The sequence below is a fragment of the Sorex fumeus genome, unplaced genomic scaffold, assembly GCF_029834395.1.
Source record: "Sorex fumeus unplaced genomic scaffold, SorFum_2.1 ptg000015l, whole genome shotgun sequence".
In the NCBI taxonomy this organism is placed as follows: Eukaryota; Metazoa; Chordata; class Mammalia; order Eulipotyphla; family Soricidae; genus Sorex; species Sorex fumeus.
Window position 1 is genome coordinate 4,997,007 of NW_026606072.1, and position 15,710 is coordinate 5,012,716.

Consider the following 15,710-nt stretch of genomic DNA (forward strand, 5'->3'; position numbering starts at 1 on the left):
TCTACTCCACTGATCTGAGGGTCTGTCTTTATTCCAGTACCATGCTGTTTTAGTTAGTGCTACTTTATAGTACAGTTTGGGAAAAGTGATGCCTTCCATCTTTTTTTCCTGAGGATTGCTTTGGCTATTTGGGGCAGTATTTGGGGGAGGGGTACAGGGGTATGTTCCATACGAATTTCAGGTGTGTTTTATTTTTTTAAAAAATCTCATGGTTATTCCTACAGGGACTGAATTTAATCTATTTGATACTTAGGGTAGTATTAACATTTTGAATGTGTGAATCCTTCCAATCCATAAACAGGTGATGTGTTTCCATTTTTTCATGTCTTCTTTTATTTAAAATACAGTTTCTAATTTTCTTAGTATAGGTATTTCACCTATTTTGTTAAGCTGATTTCTAGGTGTTTGATATACTGAGGCATAATTGTGAATGGGATTAAAATTTTAATATCTTGTGTGTTAGTTTAGTTAGTTTAGTTTTTCAGACACACCTAGCAATGCTTAGGGGCTACTCCTGTCTTTGCACTCAGGAATTACTACTGGCAGTACTTTAGGGGCCACATAGGATGCCGGGGTTCAAACCCACATGGGCTGCATACCAGGCAAACACCCTGCTGGCTTTCCTATCACTCAGACCTCAGTATCTATCTTTTATTTCATTATTCATGTAAAGGAAAGCCATGGGCTTTTGTGTGTTAATTTTGTACCTGCCATTTTACTGTGCAAACTATTGTTTCTAGGTGCTTGTATTATAGAGTTTTTAGGGTTTTCTAAATACAGTATCATATCATCTGCAAATAGGGAAACCTTGACTTCTTCCTTTCCTTTTGGGTATATTTGATATCTTTCTCTTGCTAATTGCTATGGCAGGTACTTGCAGTGCTATATTGAATAGAAGTGAAAGTGGACAGCATTATCTTGTGTATGATGTTAGAGGGAAGGCATTTAGTTTTTCCCCATTGAGTATAATTTTTATTGTGGACCTGTGATTAAAAGGGCTTTGGTTATATTGAGGAAAGTTCCTTCAATTCCTATTTTATTGAGAGTTTTTATTGCGAGTGGGTGCCGAATCTTATATGCTTTCTGTGTATCTATGATAGGATTATATGATTTTAATTTTTTTACTCGCATTGATATGGTATATTACATTTATTGATTTATATATGTTAAAACCATCCTTGCATCCCAGGAACGAATTCCACTTAGTAATGGGGTATGATCTTTTTTTTTTTATGTTATGGTGTATGATCTTTTTGATCAATGTTAGATTTGATTTGGTTGTATTTTGTTGAGAATCTTTGCATATGTGAGTATCTTTGCCTCTGTCAGGGATTTTGGTTTGTAATTCTCCTTTTTTGTGGTGTCTCTGTCTGCTTTTGGTATCAGGGTAATGTTTGCTTCATAGAGGTGGTTTGAGAGTGTTTGTGTTTCTTTTATTTACTTTAAAAAGACTGATTTATTTAAAAAATTAAAAACTAATTTTTATATTTTGGTTATAATCTATTAATAATGATTTCTCATGGGCATAATTCCAACAGCATACTCACCACACCTAGCAATACTGTTTCTTGACAGCTACTCCCAAAACACAGAAGCATGAATTAGAAAAGAAGTATGCACACCTATATTTGTCACTGCATTTAGTACAATAGCCAAGATATGGGAACAACCCAATTGTCCAAAACAGATGACTGGAACAAGAAGTTGTAGTATATGTACAGAGTGGCACATCATGCAGCTCCAAGAAAGAACAAGATCATACAATTCTCAGCAACATCAATGGAACTAGAGGATATCATGTTGAATGAAGTCAGTCAGAATATGTGTGTTTAATATGGGAAGTACTTTTGTTGTTTCTATGCTGAGGAGAAAAAGCCACAGCAGGGGAAAAAACTTAAGATAAAATAGGAAGAGCTGGTGATTTATTGATCAAGGAATCCAAACAGTGAGAAATAGGGGCCAGTGTAAGGTTGCACACATTTGATTAAGTAGATTGCAGGATAATCTTAACATAAATTTAAAATGGCCATTTTAATATAGAATTTTAGTATAATTACCCTGCTCTTAAAGGATACTTGTCTAAGCAATAAAACTTGTTATTTAAATGATCATTGTGGCTTCTTATCTATGGTTAAAGCATTCATCTTCTCTCTGTTATTTTGTTCATACCCATATCTGTCATGGAATTCATGTTGTTTGATCAGAGTCTTTGATATCTCTCTGAAACTATAAGATTGGGGGGATAAGTAGAGGCATGTCTAATGTCACCTGGCATGTGATATAGTCTCACTTTAGTAAATGTTTATGGAATCATTGAATCAATGACTGAATTCCCCACTAGTATGCTTTTGAATAGTAGTTTGTTTGTTTTTCTTAATGTAGAAGGATTAAAAAGGTAGATATCATCAATATTGCAAACCACAATGCCCATGCCCAAAAAGGGGTGGGGGTGGGGGTGGGAGAGAGAGAGAGAGAGAGAGAGAGAGAGAGAGAGAGAGAGAGAGAGAGAGAGAAAGCCCGTTTGAGAGAGAAGGAGAGAGAGAGAGGGAGGTAGGAAGGGAGGATGGGAGGGAGAGAGAGGAAAAGCACTTGCCATAGAGGCAGCAGTGGGCCGGGGGTGTGGGATGATGGAGGGAACCTGGGAACACTGTTGCTGGGAAATGTACACTGATGAAGGGATGGGTGTTGGGACACCGTATGACTAAAACCTAAACATGAGCAGGGTTGTAAGGGTCTGTCTTACAGTGATTCAATAAAAAAGTTAAAAAAAATGGTACATATCTACCGTGTGCAGATTTCATTTTCTGTTGCAGATGAAGAATGTAAGTTGTCTGATGTGCTCATATTCTAATTTAAAAAAGAATTTTAATTAAAAATTTATTTTAAGCCATACTTGGTATTACCCAGGGGCTTCTTCCGGCCATGTGTAGGGGACCGTGTCGTGGTAGGGGCTAAACCTGGGGCTCCTACATACAAAGCATATGCTTCAGCCCTTCGACTTATCTCCCTGGCCTAAGGAATTTGAATAATTTTGCATTCTCAAAAAAAAAAAAAAAGAATCAACCCAAACCTATGTGTATATATACAATTAAAAGAGTTTCTTTGATTTTTATTTTTGGAGTGTTAAGATAAATTATTACATTTTCAAAGTGACCAATATACATAGAAATATAGAAATAAAATCTCCTTGAACTCTTTCCATTGATTTTAAACTTTATGTTAAAAATCCAGTGATGCAATGATGAAGAAAATTGTGTTTCCTGTGAATGTTGTTTGTATTTCCCTCCAAATACCTTAAGTTCCTCATTGATGTCATGGAATTTTCTTCTTTCAGAGTCCTGTACGAAAGATCCCAGACTCACATGAGATAACATTAAAGCATGGCACGAAAACAGTAAGTTAAAAAATTTTGATAATTCTAACTTAATGATAGGGCTTTCAGGGAAAAGTGAAATAAAACTACACTAATTACTACACTACTGATTACTACATTACTATTACTACTGATAATTCTAACTTAATGATAGGGCTTTCAGGGAAAAGTGAAATAAAACTACACTAATTAATAAAACTAGACTAATTACTCATTCAACTTATAAAAGCTATAGGCATTAAGGAAAATGGAAATATTACATTTCTATTCAGTCAACTTAGCCATTGCCTTTCATTTAAAATAGGAACACTTATTATTGTCATTATTATTGTTGGCTTCAAAACCTCTTTTTCCTTGATATTGGAAAATTGCAAGTATAAAAAAATGAAACTCAAAAATAGTTTTTTTTTATGGTGTGGGAAAATTTCTCATTACCCTTAGTTTTATTTCTTTATCAGTATAAGATTTGATTATTTTTTAGATAAATGTTGAGATAAGTAAATGTAAAAGTCACTGTATTACTCTTAAGATTATATTACTTAGATTCATAGATTATAGTTTATATTGCTATTCTATGTTATTTAAAGATTAATAATAAGTATTATTGAAATACAAGGTGAAATCTTTTACTATTGTACCATTCAAAAGTGACAGTGGAAACATGCTTGTGAGTGAACAGAAGAATAAAATAATCTTACCTTCCCTTTTCCTTGTTTACTTTCTTTGCTTTTGGGCCACACCACGTGGTTTCTGGGGTGTCTCCCAGCTCTGTGCTTGGGGGGCCATGTGTTGCTGCGGGTCTCTCCTGGGCTTCCTGCACAGAAGTTTGTGCTCCTGCCCGCTTAAATATCTGCCCAGCCCTTTGTTTTCCCTTTCCAAAGAAGCTATTCTTTATTTGATGCTTAACCTAGAGGGAAGTAGGAAAATACACATTAATAAATAAAATAGGCCTAGAAATGACACAAAAGCTAGATTTAATAGACATGGGTATTAAAGTAATGGTACTATCTCACTTTTAATTTTTTACTTTTGAGAATAACATTTTAATAAAAAATGTAAATAAAATGTTTACATTGCAATGCAGTTTTTTTTTTCAAGGTAGTTTTTATTGAAACTTTTTAGAGTGTGTGTTCAAGAGAGAACATTGGTGGGGCTGGAGCGATAGCACAGCGGGTAGGGTGTTTGCCTTGCATGCGGCCAACCCGGGTTCGATTCCCAGCATCCCATATGGTCCCCCATGCACCGCCAGGGGTGATTCCTGAGTGCACCAGGTGTGACCCAAAAACGGGAAAAAGAAAAAAAGAGAGAGAGAACACTGGTGTCTCCAGACTGGAAAAATGGAAACAGAGAAACTTAGAGACAAGAAAGCAAGACACATGTTCAAGGCAGAATATGGACTCGAAGAGCAAACCTCAAAGCTATAGACACTAAGGAAAATGGAAAGATTACTTTTCTATTCAGTTAACTTAGCCATCACCTTTCATTTAAAATGCCCTGCATTGGTGGTTGTGACCCCTGTGCTACAAATGCATCCTCCCCTGCAACACACACAGTTTAGCAATAGTCACAATAATAACAGAAAAGTCTTAGTTTTTTTTTTTTTCCCATCATAGTCATGATAATTCATACAAGTTGCATTAACAGATGCTTTCTGAGGTCCTCAGTAAGAATTTAAGACTTTGGAGCCGGAGAGATAGTGCAGTGGGTAAAGTGACTTGCATGCAACTGACATGGCTGTAATCTGTGGCACCACGTAGGGCTCCATGAGCTCAAAGCCAGGAGTAAGCCCTGAGTACAGCTGGATATAGCCCCCCAAACAAAATTTAACCCCCAAAAAGAATTTATGAGTTTAAGGGATCCTGAAAAATCACTGCCCTGAAGAATCACGGCCATCTGGCTGGGACCCTAACTCAGTTTTAGAGAATTTACTTTGCATATCTGAGAACTTGGGTTTGATCCCTTGCATAGATAAGCAAAATCAATTAGAGATTTTAATTGTACTGTTAGTTAATAATTGTTTTTACGGTTCTTTGTCTTGCTTGTAAGTATGTCAGCTGTTGGGGGCCAGAGTGATAATAGAGCGTGTAGGGCATTTACCTTGTGTGTGGCCAACTTGGGTTTGATTACTAGCACCCCATCTAGTTCTCCAGGTACCGGGAGGAGTGATTCCTGATTTCAGAGCCAGGGGTAAGGCCTGAGCACTGCTGAATGTGGCTTAAGCTCCCCCACCTCAAACCTCGCAAATATGTCAGCTGTTAGGAAGATAACTTTTTTGGTCTGGTCTCTTTTTAAAAAAATACTATAAATGTATTGAGTGGGAGAGATAGTATAGTGGGTAGGTTGATTGCCTTGCATGCTGATCTCCAGCACTATATACAGTCCCTTGAGCACCACCAGGAGTGATTGCTGAGCATTGAGGAGTAAGCTCTGAGCACCACTGGGGGTGACCTACGAAAAAATTTTTATACATTCACAGAAGCATAGAGAGCACTATTAGGAACCCATATATTTATCTGTGAGCCTTAATAATGATTTGTTTAGGGCACTCCTGTTTGTTGTGTGCTTGACTTTTCTAATTCCACCCCTTCCTGTTTACCTTGTGGAATCAATGAAAAGGAAATTTCAGATCTTATCTGTAAATCTTTTAGTATCACTGTCTCTTGTATTCATAAAATGAATAAGAGGCCCGCGGCTCTCTTTCACCTCCTGAATTTGGTGCTCTCTGACCGCTTACCCATCCGGGACGGCCGATGCCAAGGGCAGACAAAGGAGGACACGAGGGCCAGGCTGGTTGGTATCAATTGCAGTTTATTTCTTTTTTCATTTATTTCTTTTTTTCCTTTTTTTAATTTTTCTTCTTATATTTATTTATTGGGGCTGGAGCGATAGCACAGCGGGTAGGGCATTTGCCTTGCACGCAGCCAACATGGCCGACCTGAGTTCGATTCCTCTGCCCCTCTCGGAGAGCCCGGCAAGCTACCGAGAGTATTCGATATGCCAGACACAGTAACAACAAAGTCTCCAATGGAGACGTTACTGGGCCCGCTCGAGCAAATCGATGATCAACGGGAGGGCCTTTTTATTTATTTATTGAATCACTGTGGGAAAAGTTACTAAGCTTTCAGGTTTAAGTCTCGGTCATACAATGATCAAACACCTTCTCCTTCACCAGTACTCATTTTTCACCACCAAGAACCCCAATATACCCCCTCCCACCCCTCCCAATGCTTGTGAGGCAGGTAATTTCTACTTAACTCTTCTCTACATTGATTACATTCATTATTTCGACAAAAGATGCACCATTATTGTTTAGAATTTCCCCCCCAACAATCAGAATTGCCGAAAAGGCATTGTGAAATACTTTGTTTTCTATAGCTGGTTATGAGAATCATATAATGTCACACAGCTGCAAATTTGGATTTCTGCAAAGAGCCAGATAATTATGAGGTTGGTTTCTGTGTGTCTAGTGTTATGGCTGTGGTGGAGACCTATTCGTGTGGGGCAACTTGTGACCTCGGTAGGGTGTGAAGGACCAACCGGTACCACCCCCCTTCCAATAAATTGCAGTTTATTTCAATCTTGTCTCCATTCTCCTATGACTCTCCTTACCCGAATCTCTTTTCCTTCTCCTGGATTCCCCTTGATTCTCCCTGATTTCCTGATTCTCCTTGATTCCTCTTCCCTGGACACTGCTCCTACATTCTTCTTGCCTGCATTCTTTTCCCATGTTCTTCTCCTCTGTCCCCTTTGCTAGTCTTTCCGTGCTCCAACTCGCTGTCCTGGTCTCTGTAGTCTCTCATACTTTCCAAACCTTGGTGGTAACAAAGTCCGGTAGCACAGTCAACATATCAAAGCCCTTCCTGATCTCCTGCAGCCAGGAGATCTGCTCAAGGGCAAAATACCATTTAGGGTGCATTTCTCCTTTTCTTAGTCCAATAGCCATTTAAACATTCATCTTAAGTTCTCCTTAATAATATTAGTCATTTTGTTTGGACACAGTAAGAGATACATTAAACTTATAGGGTATCTCTCCTGGGGACATCTCCCTGTAGATCTTAGAGTACAGTGCTCAGACCAGGTTAGTCTTTCCTAACCCTAGCAGTGTCCTAATCCAGTTTTACTTTTTGGATCATGACAGAATTTGTCCATGACCATGCTCTTAACTTACAGTTAAGTATTATGGTGCTTTGGCCTGGCCCTTTTCAATGACAGGGTAGCTCACAGCTTGCCTGGATCCATCCAGTCTCTCGTCGGGACCCTGCTTTTGAGGTTCTAGGAACTAAGGGCAACTAATTAGGGGATACGGGTGATTGTCTGGTTGGGGAAACAGCACAAAGAAAGAGGTTACAAATAAACACTGAGAATAGGAGTGCCTCGGGACCACTGTGATGGGTGTAACCTAATAAATCTAAGCTCCCAGTGGCAAGGCACTATAGCACTGTTCTTCCATTGTTCATCGATTTGCTTGAGCGGGCACCAGTAATGTCTCCATTGTGAGACTTGTTACTGTTTTTGGCATATCGAATATGCCACGGGGAGCTTGCCAGGCTCTGCCCTGCGGGCGGGATACTCTCGGTAGCTTGCTGGGCTCTCCAAGAGGGACAGAGGAATAGAACCCGGGTCGGCCACATGCAAGGCCCTACCCACTGGCTATAGCTCCAACCTGTTGTGGCAAGACTGAAAGGACAAACCCGTGTTATCCTACAACTGTCTAAGAGATAAAGTGGGTCATATCTTGCTGCTTTCCTTTTCCATTTCACAGTCAGAACATCTTTATTATTAAGATTCATATCCAATAATTTTTACTATAATCCAATATCCTATTAGTGTTAAAATTTCTTCAAGTGTCCCATAGTTTTATAGTTAGTTCATTCAATTCAAAACACAAATGATGTCTGACTCACTCTGGAGTCTCGTCATTGTTATGTTTGTATAAATGTGTGACAGATTTTCTGCTCTCTTTTCATACTTGCCATTAAAGAAACATCTCTTTGGTGATATACACTGGGGTATTATGGTCATCTGAATGATTCCAAGTAAGTGTGGTGCTTTTCTGGTGTGGCTTTATTTTAATGGTTTTCATGTTCAACCTTTTTGGGTCATTTTAATTCGACAGTCTGATGAGATTGGAAAGTTGACTAAAAAATCAACTGATGATTGTTTATGAATGTTACCTATATGTACAAACACTTTCTCGATATTGTAGAACAAAATAACAATTATTATCTATATTGGATTCTAGACTTCCGTAAAAGAACTATCTGCTTTTGTCTGATACTTTCAAATTAAGTTTGTATTCAGGATAGTGTCTTAGGTTTTTAGCAACTGTATATATAGACAGCCCTAGTTTTTCTCAGTTACCAGTTTCAGGAACCTCTGCATATTGGGTCTGTGTCTTCACTTTGCTTGGTTTTAATTTGCATCAGTTTCAGTTGAAATTGTATGGTCTAATGCCAACTGAGCACTACCCTTGAGGAATAGCACAGTGGCCTAGAGAGCCTGCCTTGGGTGATAGTCATTAGTTCAAATCCCCCGTGCCCACATGTGCCAAATGCGATCTGGCCAAACAGCTCTGCTGTTTGAGTCTGGAAACTCTGCAGCCTGCCATTCCCAGCTGTGCCACAGCCAGGCGTGTGTAAGCAACACAGAAAGGGGTGTGTCACCCCTTTTGAGATCCGTGGCCAGCATCTCTTAACTTCTGGTGAACATATGTTTGTGTCTGAACTGCAACTATTCATGATGAGCACCACAACCATAACTTGTGTGCCTCATCTGACAGTGCAGCCCTTGGCAAAGCATGTGAGTGAGCACTGCAACTACAGAAGTGCCAGTCTCGGTGAGCACTGAAACCGAGTGAGTGAGTACTGCAGCTGAATGAGTGAGCATTGAAGCCTGACGTGTGACTGACAGGGAGCACCACACAACTGCAACATCAGCGAGGAGGAGAAGGTGAAGGAGGGGGAATTATAAAACAAAACAAAAAGGTGCCAAAATACAGTGGGTAGGGTGCTTGCCTTGCATGTAGCCAATCTGGGTTCGATATTTGCATCCCATATGATCCCCTGAGTACCACCAGGAGTAATTTCTGAGTGCAGAGCTAGGAGTAAGAGCTGAGCACTGCTGGGTGTGCCCTCCTCGAAAAGCACCCTCCAAAAATTACTTAAGCATGTCAGTATTAATAAGTTCAGTTATTATTTAGTTATTAGTTGATTATAAACATCAATTTTGGCTATTTGATACAATGCTGTAGTGAATAGGGGATCATGTGTCTGTAATTTGTGTTTTTATATTTCCTGGATAGGAATATAGGAATGGGTTATATAATAGGTCTTGACTGTTTTGAGGAACCTCTATACTATTGTAGATACCGGCTGCACAATGCCTACAGCAGTGTACAAGGATTTCTTTTTCTCCTCAGCCACACCAACTCTTGACATTTGCGGTCTCTTAATACAGGCCATTCTCAGAGGTACAAACTGATACCTCATTGTGCTTTTGATTTGTATTTTCTCAGTGTGGTTTTGATTTCTATTTGAGAATAAGTGGTGAATATATTTTTTCATATGTCTGTTGGCCATCTGTATGTCTATTCAAATTATCTATGATTTGATTTTGTTATATATTTTAGTGTTTTTAAGTTGTATTGGATTCTTTATACATCTTAAATATAAGTCTCTGTTGGATGTATGATGTACAGATATTTTCCACTTTCAGTAGGATGTCTTTTTTTTTTTTTGGTCTCCCATGCTGTGTTCAGGGCCCAGCCATACTTGGTCAGATTGAACATTCAGTTCACTGCTTGGGCCAGCAATGTGATACTGCCCCTCCTCCTTCTTTTTTGGTGAGGGGTTTTCAGAGCCGCTCAGAGCTTATTCTTGGCTCTGTGCTTAGGTATCACTCCTAGCAGAGCTTCAGGAATTATATGTGGTGCTGGGGATTGAACAGGAGTTGGCTGCATGCAAGGCAAGGACCTTACCCACACTATTCCCACACTATTTCACTAGCTCTGTTTTTTTCCATTAAATGGTAATACCTTTCACTGTACAAAAGCTTTTCAGTTTGATATAGTCTTATTTGTTTGTTTTTGCTTTTGTTTTCCTTGCTGTTGGAGCTGTGTCCCCAAACATATTACTGAGGTCACTTTTGTGACCTATTTCCTTCTGTTTCGGATATATTTGTTTTTGTTTTTGGGTCCTCCCGTTGATCGTCGATTTGCTCAAGCGGGCCCAGTAACGTCTCCATTGGAGACTTTGTTGTTACTGTGTCTGGCATATCGAATACTCTCGGTAGCTTGCCGGGCTCTCCGAGAGGGGCGGAGGAATCGAACTCGGGTCGGCCGAGTTCGATTCCTCCGCCCCTCTCGGAGAGCCCGGCAAGCTACCGAGAGTATCTGATATGCCAGACACAGTAACAACAAAGTCTCCAATGGAGACGTTACTGGGCCCGCTCGAGCAAATCGACGATCAACGGGAGGGCCTTTACTTACTTACTTACTTACTTGTTTTTGGGTCATACCAATGCTGAGGGGTACTCCTGGCAGTGCTCGGGGAACCATATGGGAAGCCGGGGATCAAGCCCACGTTGGCCATGTGCAAAACTAACATCTTACCCACCATACTATCACTCTGACCTACGGTTTTGGATATTATGTTCAAGCCTTTAGTCCATTTTGAATTAACTTTTGTATTCAATGTGAGATATTTGTCTATTTTCATTATTTTGTAAGTGGCTTTTTATTTTTTCTAACAGTGTTCATTGAGCAGACTGTCCTTTATTGTTTGTTCTTAGCTGTTTTATTGTAAATCAACTATTCATACATGACTAGGCTTATTTATGGGCTCTCAGTCATATTCCATTTATATCCATTCTATTCTTAAAATTTTATTTACTTTTTATCATTTAGCTTAGGAGATATTTTATAATGGTGTAGGTTTACAGTTCGTTTTGTTGTACAAAGTTACCGTACCTCACTACCACCAGAATGCCTGAAACCTTTCCTTCTGTCACCTCTAGTCCACCCACTTCCACACAATCCTCTTGGGACTCTCAGCTTTGTAACTCAAGGACAAGGGTTTCTCATCCCTTGGGACTGTTCATTCCCTTGTTTCTCTGCATTCCACAGATGAGTGAAATCATCTGGTATTTTCCCTTCGCCCTCTGATTTATTTCACTCAGCTTGATACCAGCTAATTCCACCTAAATTGCATCCACCTGCAACATTGTATTATTTTATTCCAGTACCATACCGTTTATGGTACTAAGGCTTTGGTGCTTAGTTTCCAGTTGGGAAGTGTAATTTTTTCATTTCTATTCAATTGTGTCAAGTTACTTTTGCTATTAGGGTCTTTTGTGTCTCCAGAAAATTTTGGTAATGTTTGTTTAGTTTTCTTGAAGAATCTCATTGGAATTTTAATAATTGAATTGAAATTGTGTATTTTATTTTTTGTTTTTTTTTTTGGTGCCACACCTGGTGGTGTTCTCACTCTGAGCTCAAGAATCTTACTTGTTGGGGCTTGGGGAAGCATATGGGGGTCCTGGGGATCAAACCAGGTTGGCTGTGTGCAAGACAGGCACTTACTCACTACATTATTGCTCCAGCCCCTGAATCTGTATATTTCTTTGGGTAAGAGGGCAATTTTAAAAGTTATTTCTTTCAGTGATATAAACATGGAATATCTTTCCATTTCCTTGTGTTTCCATTTTTTTCTTAATTTTTTTATTTGAACCAGCATGAGATATGTCACAAAGCTGTTCATGATTGAGCTTCAGTCATACCGTGTTCCAATACCCATCCCTCACCAGTGTGTATTTCCCACCACCAATGTTCCCAGTATCCCTCTTTATTTTTTGTTTCCAGTTTTTTTTTAAATTTTTTAGTTTTTGAGCCACATCGAGTGATGCTCAGGGGTTACTCATGGCTCTGTACTCAGGCATCATTCCTGATGGTGCTTGGGTATCAGATGGGTGCAAGCAAGTCATGCGCCCTACTTGCTGTACTATCTTTAGTCCCATGACTTCTAGTTCTTTTAAGTGTTTTAAAGTTTTCATATTCACTCCCCTTGTTAGTTTTATATGTGATTTTATTTTATTTAAAAAAAATCTTTTGTTTTTTGGGGCTGGAGTGATAGCACAGCGGGTAGGGCGTTTGCCTTGCACACGGCTGACCCGGGTTTGATTCCCAGCATCCCATATGGTCCCCTGTGCACTGCCAGGAGTAGTTCCTGAGTGCAGAGCCAGGAGTAACCCCTGAGCACCGCCAGGTGTGACCCAAAAAGTAAAAAAAAACAAAAACAAAAACAAAAAACTTTTGTTTTTTGGGCCATAGCCTGCTTTGCTCAGGGCTGACTTCTGGCTTTGCGCTCAGGAATGACTCCTGGCAGAGCTTTGGGGACCATATAGGTTGCTGGGAATTGAACCCAGTTTGACTTTGTGCAAGGCAAGCTCTCTACTCACTGTACTGTTGCTTCAACCCCTTGTATTATTTTAAATGGAATTAAATCTTTTTCGAGTTCTTTGTATATAGAAATATGGTAGAAATTTGTGTGTATACATAGTTTGTTTTGTTTTGTTTTGAGGCCCCACCCAGCGGTGCTTAGGGCTTACTCATGGCTATGTACTGAGCAGTCACTGTTGGCTGTGCTCAAGGGACCACTTGGGACTCAGGGGATAGAATCTGGGGCATCTGTATGCAAGACAAGTGCCTTACATAGTCTCCCACTTTATTGCACCCATTTAATGTTTCAAATAGTTCTTAGTGAAGTTTTTAGGGTTTTCTCTGTTTGTTATTTTGTGATTTACAAATACTGATATTTTGACTTCTTTTCCAATTTGAATTCCTTTTATTTTGTTTCTTTTTTTTTAATGTATTGCTCAGACTAAAACTTCAACCCTATGTTGAATAATAGTGGTGAGCATATACATTTTTTTTATTTTTAAAGGAAAAGCTCTAAAATTTTAATACTTATTGGTATTCTTGTTAACTAGAAAAGTTAACAGAGAAAGCAAATGTTTTATGAAGCCAGTGTAAGTGCTATTATAATGTGGTTACTTAAAATTTTAACTTTAAAATACATAAGATACGTAAGATGGTCTTTTAACTATATCACGTCACAGTCACAGTCCTCCCATTGTTCATCAATTTGCTTGAGCGGACCCATTAACGTCTCCATGAGACTTGTTGTTACTGTGTTTGGCATATCGAATACGTCACGGGGAGCTTGCCAGGCTCTGCCGTGCGGGCGAGATACTCTCGGTAGCTTGCCAGGCTCTCCGAGAGGGGCGGAGGAATCGAACTCGGGTTGGCCATGTTGGCTGCTTGTAAGGCAAACGCCCTCAGAATAATAATTTCTATTTTGCCTTTTGTAAGTAGCTTACTTCAGTTTCCATTGGCATTACTCATTCCAGTAATTTTAGTTTATGGGTCTTCATTTTCTGGTAAACTATCTTAGTTCTTCAAAATTACTTATTGAAAATGCCGAATTATTTGCAAGATTTCTTCCTATATACTAAAACCACTTAATTCATCATAAGGAATTGCAGTGTCAGTCATCCTAAGTACATGAAACATTGGAACAAAGCTTGTAATTGGATTGTTAAAATATTTCCTCACTATTTTAAGTTTTTGCTTTTAATAAAAAAACATTGAATTATCATGAGGTACAAAGTTACAAAGTTGGTCATGATTGAGTTTCAGTCATACAATATTCTAGCACTGATCCCTTCACCAGTGTTGCTTCCCGCCACCAGTAACCCCTGTTTCTCTCTCTCTCTCTCTCTCTCTCTCTCTCTTTCTCTTTCTCTACTCCCAGTCTGTCTTTATAACAGACACTTTTCTTTTTTTCCTTGTTCAATTTAGGCACTGTTTTCCCACTATTTTAAATGAAAATATAGTCATTGAAGTAAGTTATGAAAAGTTCTTAAACATTCCCACTCTTCAGGGGTGCCATTAGTTGCTGTTTTATACTTATGATGCATATAGGATTGGAGGTCAGGGTGGTTAAGGGATCAGAAAAAGGAAATGAGGTTTATAATAGGCTAGAACTAACTTTTCTCCAATTACTTTTTCAAATCAGGTTTCTGCTTTAGGTCTGGATCCCTCAGGTGCCCGTCTGGTGACTGGAGGTTATGACTACGATGTTAAATTTTGGGATTTTGCTGGAATGGATGCTTCCTTTAAGGCATTTCGATCACTGCAGCCCTGTGAATGGTATGTACTGTGTTACAAGATCTTCGGTTGGAAGGCATGAACAACAAGTTTATATATTCATGTATTGTCTTCATTATTCAAAGGAAGGTAAAATATCTTAGGTTTCTTTGCTTTAATTCTTATTGTTGTTGTTGTTTTGATTTGGGGCCACACCTAATGGTGCTCAGGGATTATTCCTAGCTCTGCACTCAAGGATCAATCCTGGTGGACTCAGAGGACCATGTCGGATGCAGAGGATGGATCCCAGGTCTGCCATGTGCCAGGCAAGCATCCCACCTGCTGTACCATGTCCCAGGCCTCCTAATTCGTGTTTTAAAAACATTTTCTGCCTGTTGAGTTTTGAAATATTTTAATTAGAAGTTAAATACACTGGCTCAGTGTATTTTGTTTGTCTTGGGCAGTGCTGGCAGTGCTCAGCATTTAATAGGGGTGCTCAGTGTTTACTCCAGACTATGTTCAGGGATTACTTCTAATGGGCTTGAGGGAACCATAAAGGATACCAAGAATTGAAAGCAGGTCAGCAGCGTGCAAGGTAGGTGCCCACCTGCTGTCCTATCACTTCAGTCCCTGGCATAGTGTATTTTTTTTTCTGTTTCAAATGAAGGGAAATTCCTATAACTCTTCATAATTTATTTTTTAATTTTTTTATTGAATCACCATGATATATACAGTTACAAAGTTGTTCATGATTGGATTTCAGTCATACAGTGTTTCAACACTTGACCCTTCACCAGTGTATGTATGTTTCCCACAACACCCCTACCCCCACCGCAGCCTGCCTCTGTAGCAGATGCTTTTCTCTCTCTCTCTCTCTCTCTCCCCGCCCCCTTCTCTCCCTCCCATTTTTTCTGTCTCTGTCTCTGTCTGTCTTTCTCTCACTCTCTTTTGGGCATTATGGTTTGTAATACAGGTACTGAAAGGTTATCATCTATATCCCTTTATCTATTTTCAGCACTCAGTTCTTTTCCAGAGGGTCATTTCTAACTATTATTATCAAAGTAGTCCCTTCTCTGTCCTAACTGCCTTCTCCCTCAACTTGTGGCAAGCTTCCTGTCATGGACTAGTCCTTCTGGTCCTCGTTTCTGCTGTCATTGGGTATTAGCTTCATACTGCTTTTTTATATCCTGCAAA

The 15,710-nt window shown here is 39.3% G+C and overlaps 1 protein-coding gene across 2 annotated transcripts in view; it reads left to right on the plus strand.

Moving 5' to 3' along the window:
* Window positions 1–15,710, plus strand: part of WDR70 (WD repeat domain 70) — a 308,613-nt gene that overhangs the window by 50,757 nt on the left and 242,146 nt on the right. For both annotated transcript variants that reach the window (XM_056112067.1, XM_056112068.1), the window contains exons 6-7: window positions 3,335–3,394; window positions 14,446–14,579. In XM_056112067.1, coding sequence (XP_055968042.1) covers window positions 3,335–3,394; window positions 14,446–14,579 — 194 coding nt within the window. The remainder of the gene's footprint in view (window positions 1–3,334; window positions 3,395–14,445; window positions 14,580–15,710) is intronic.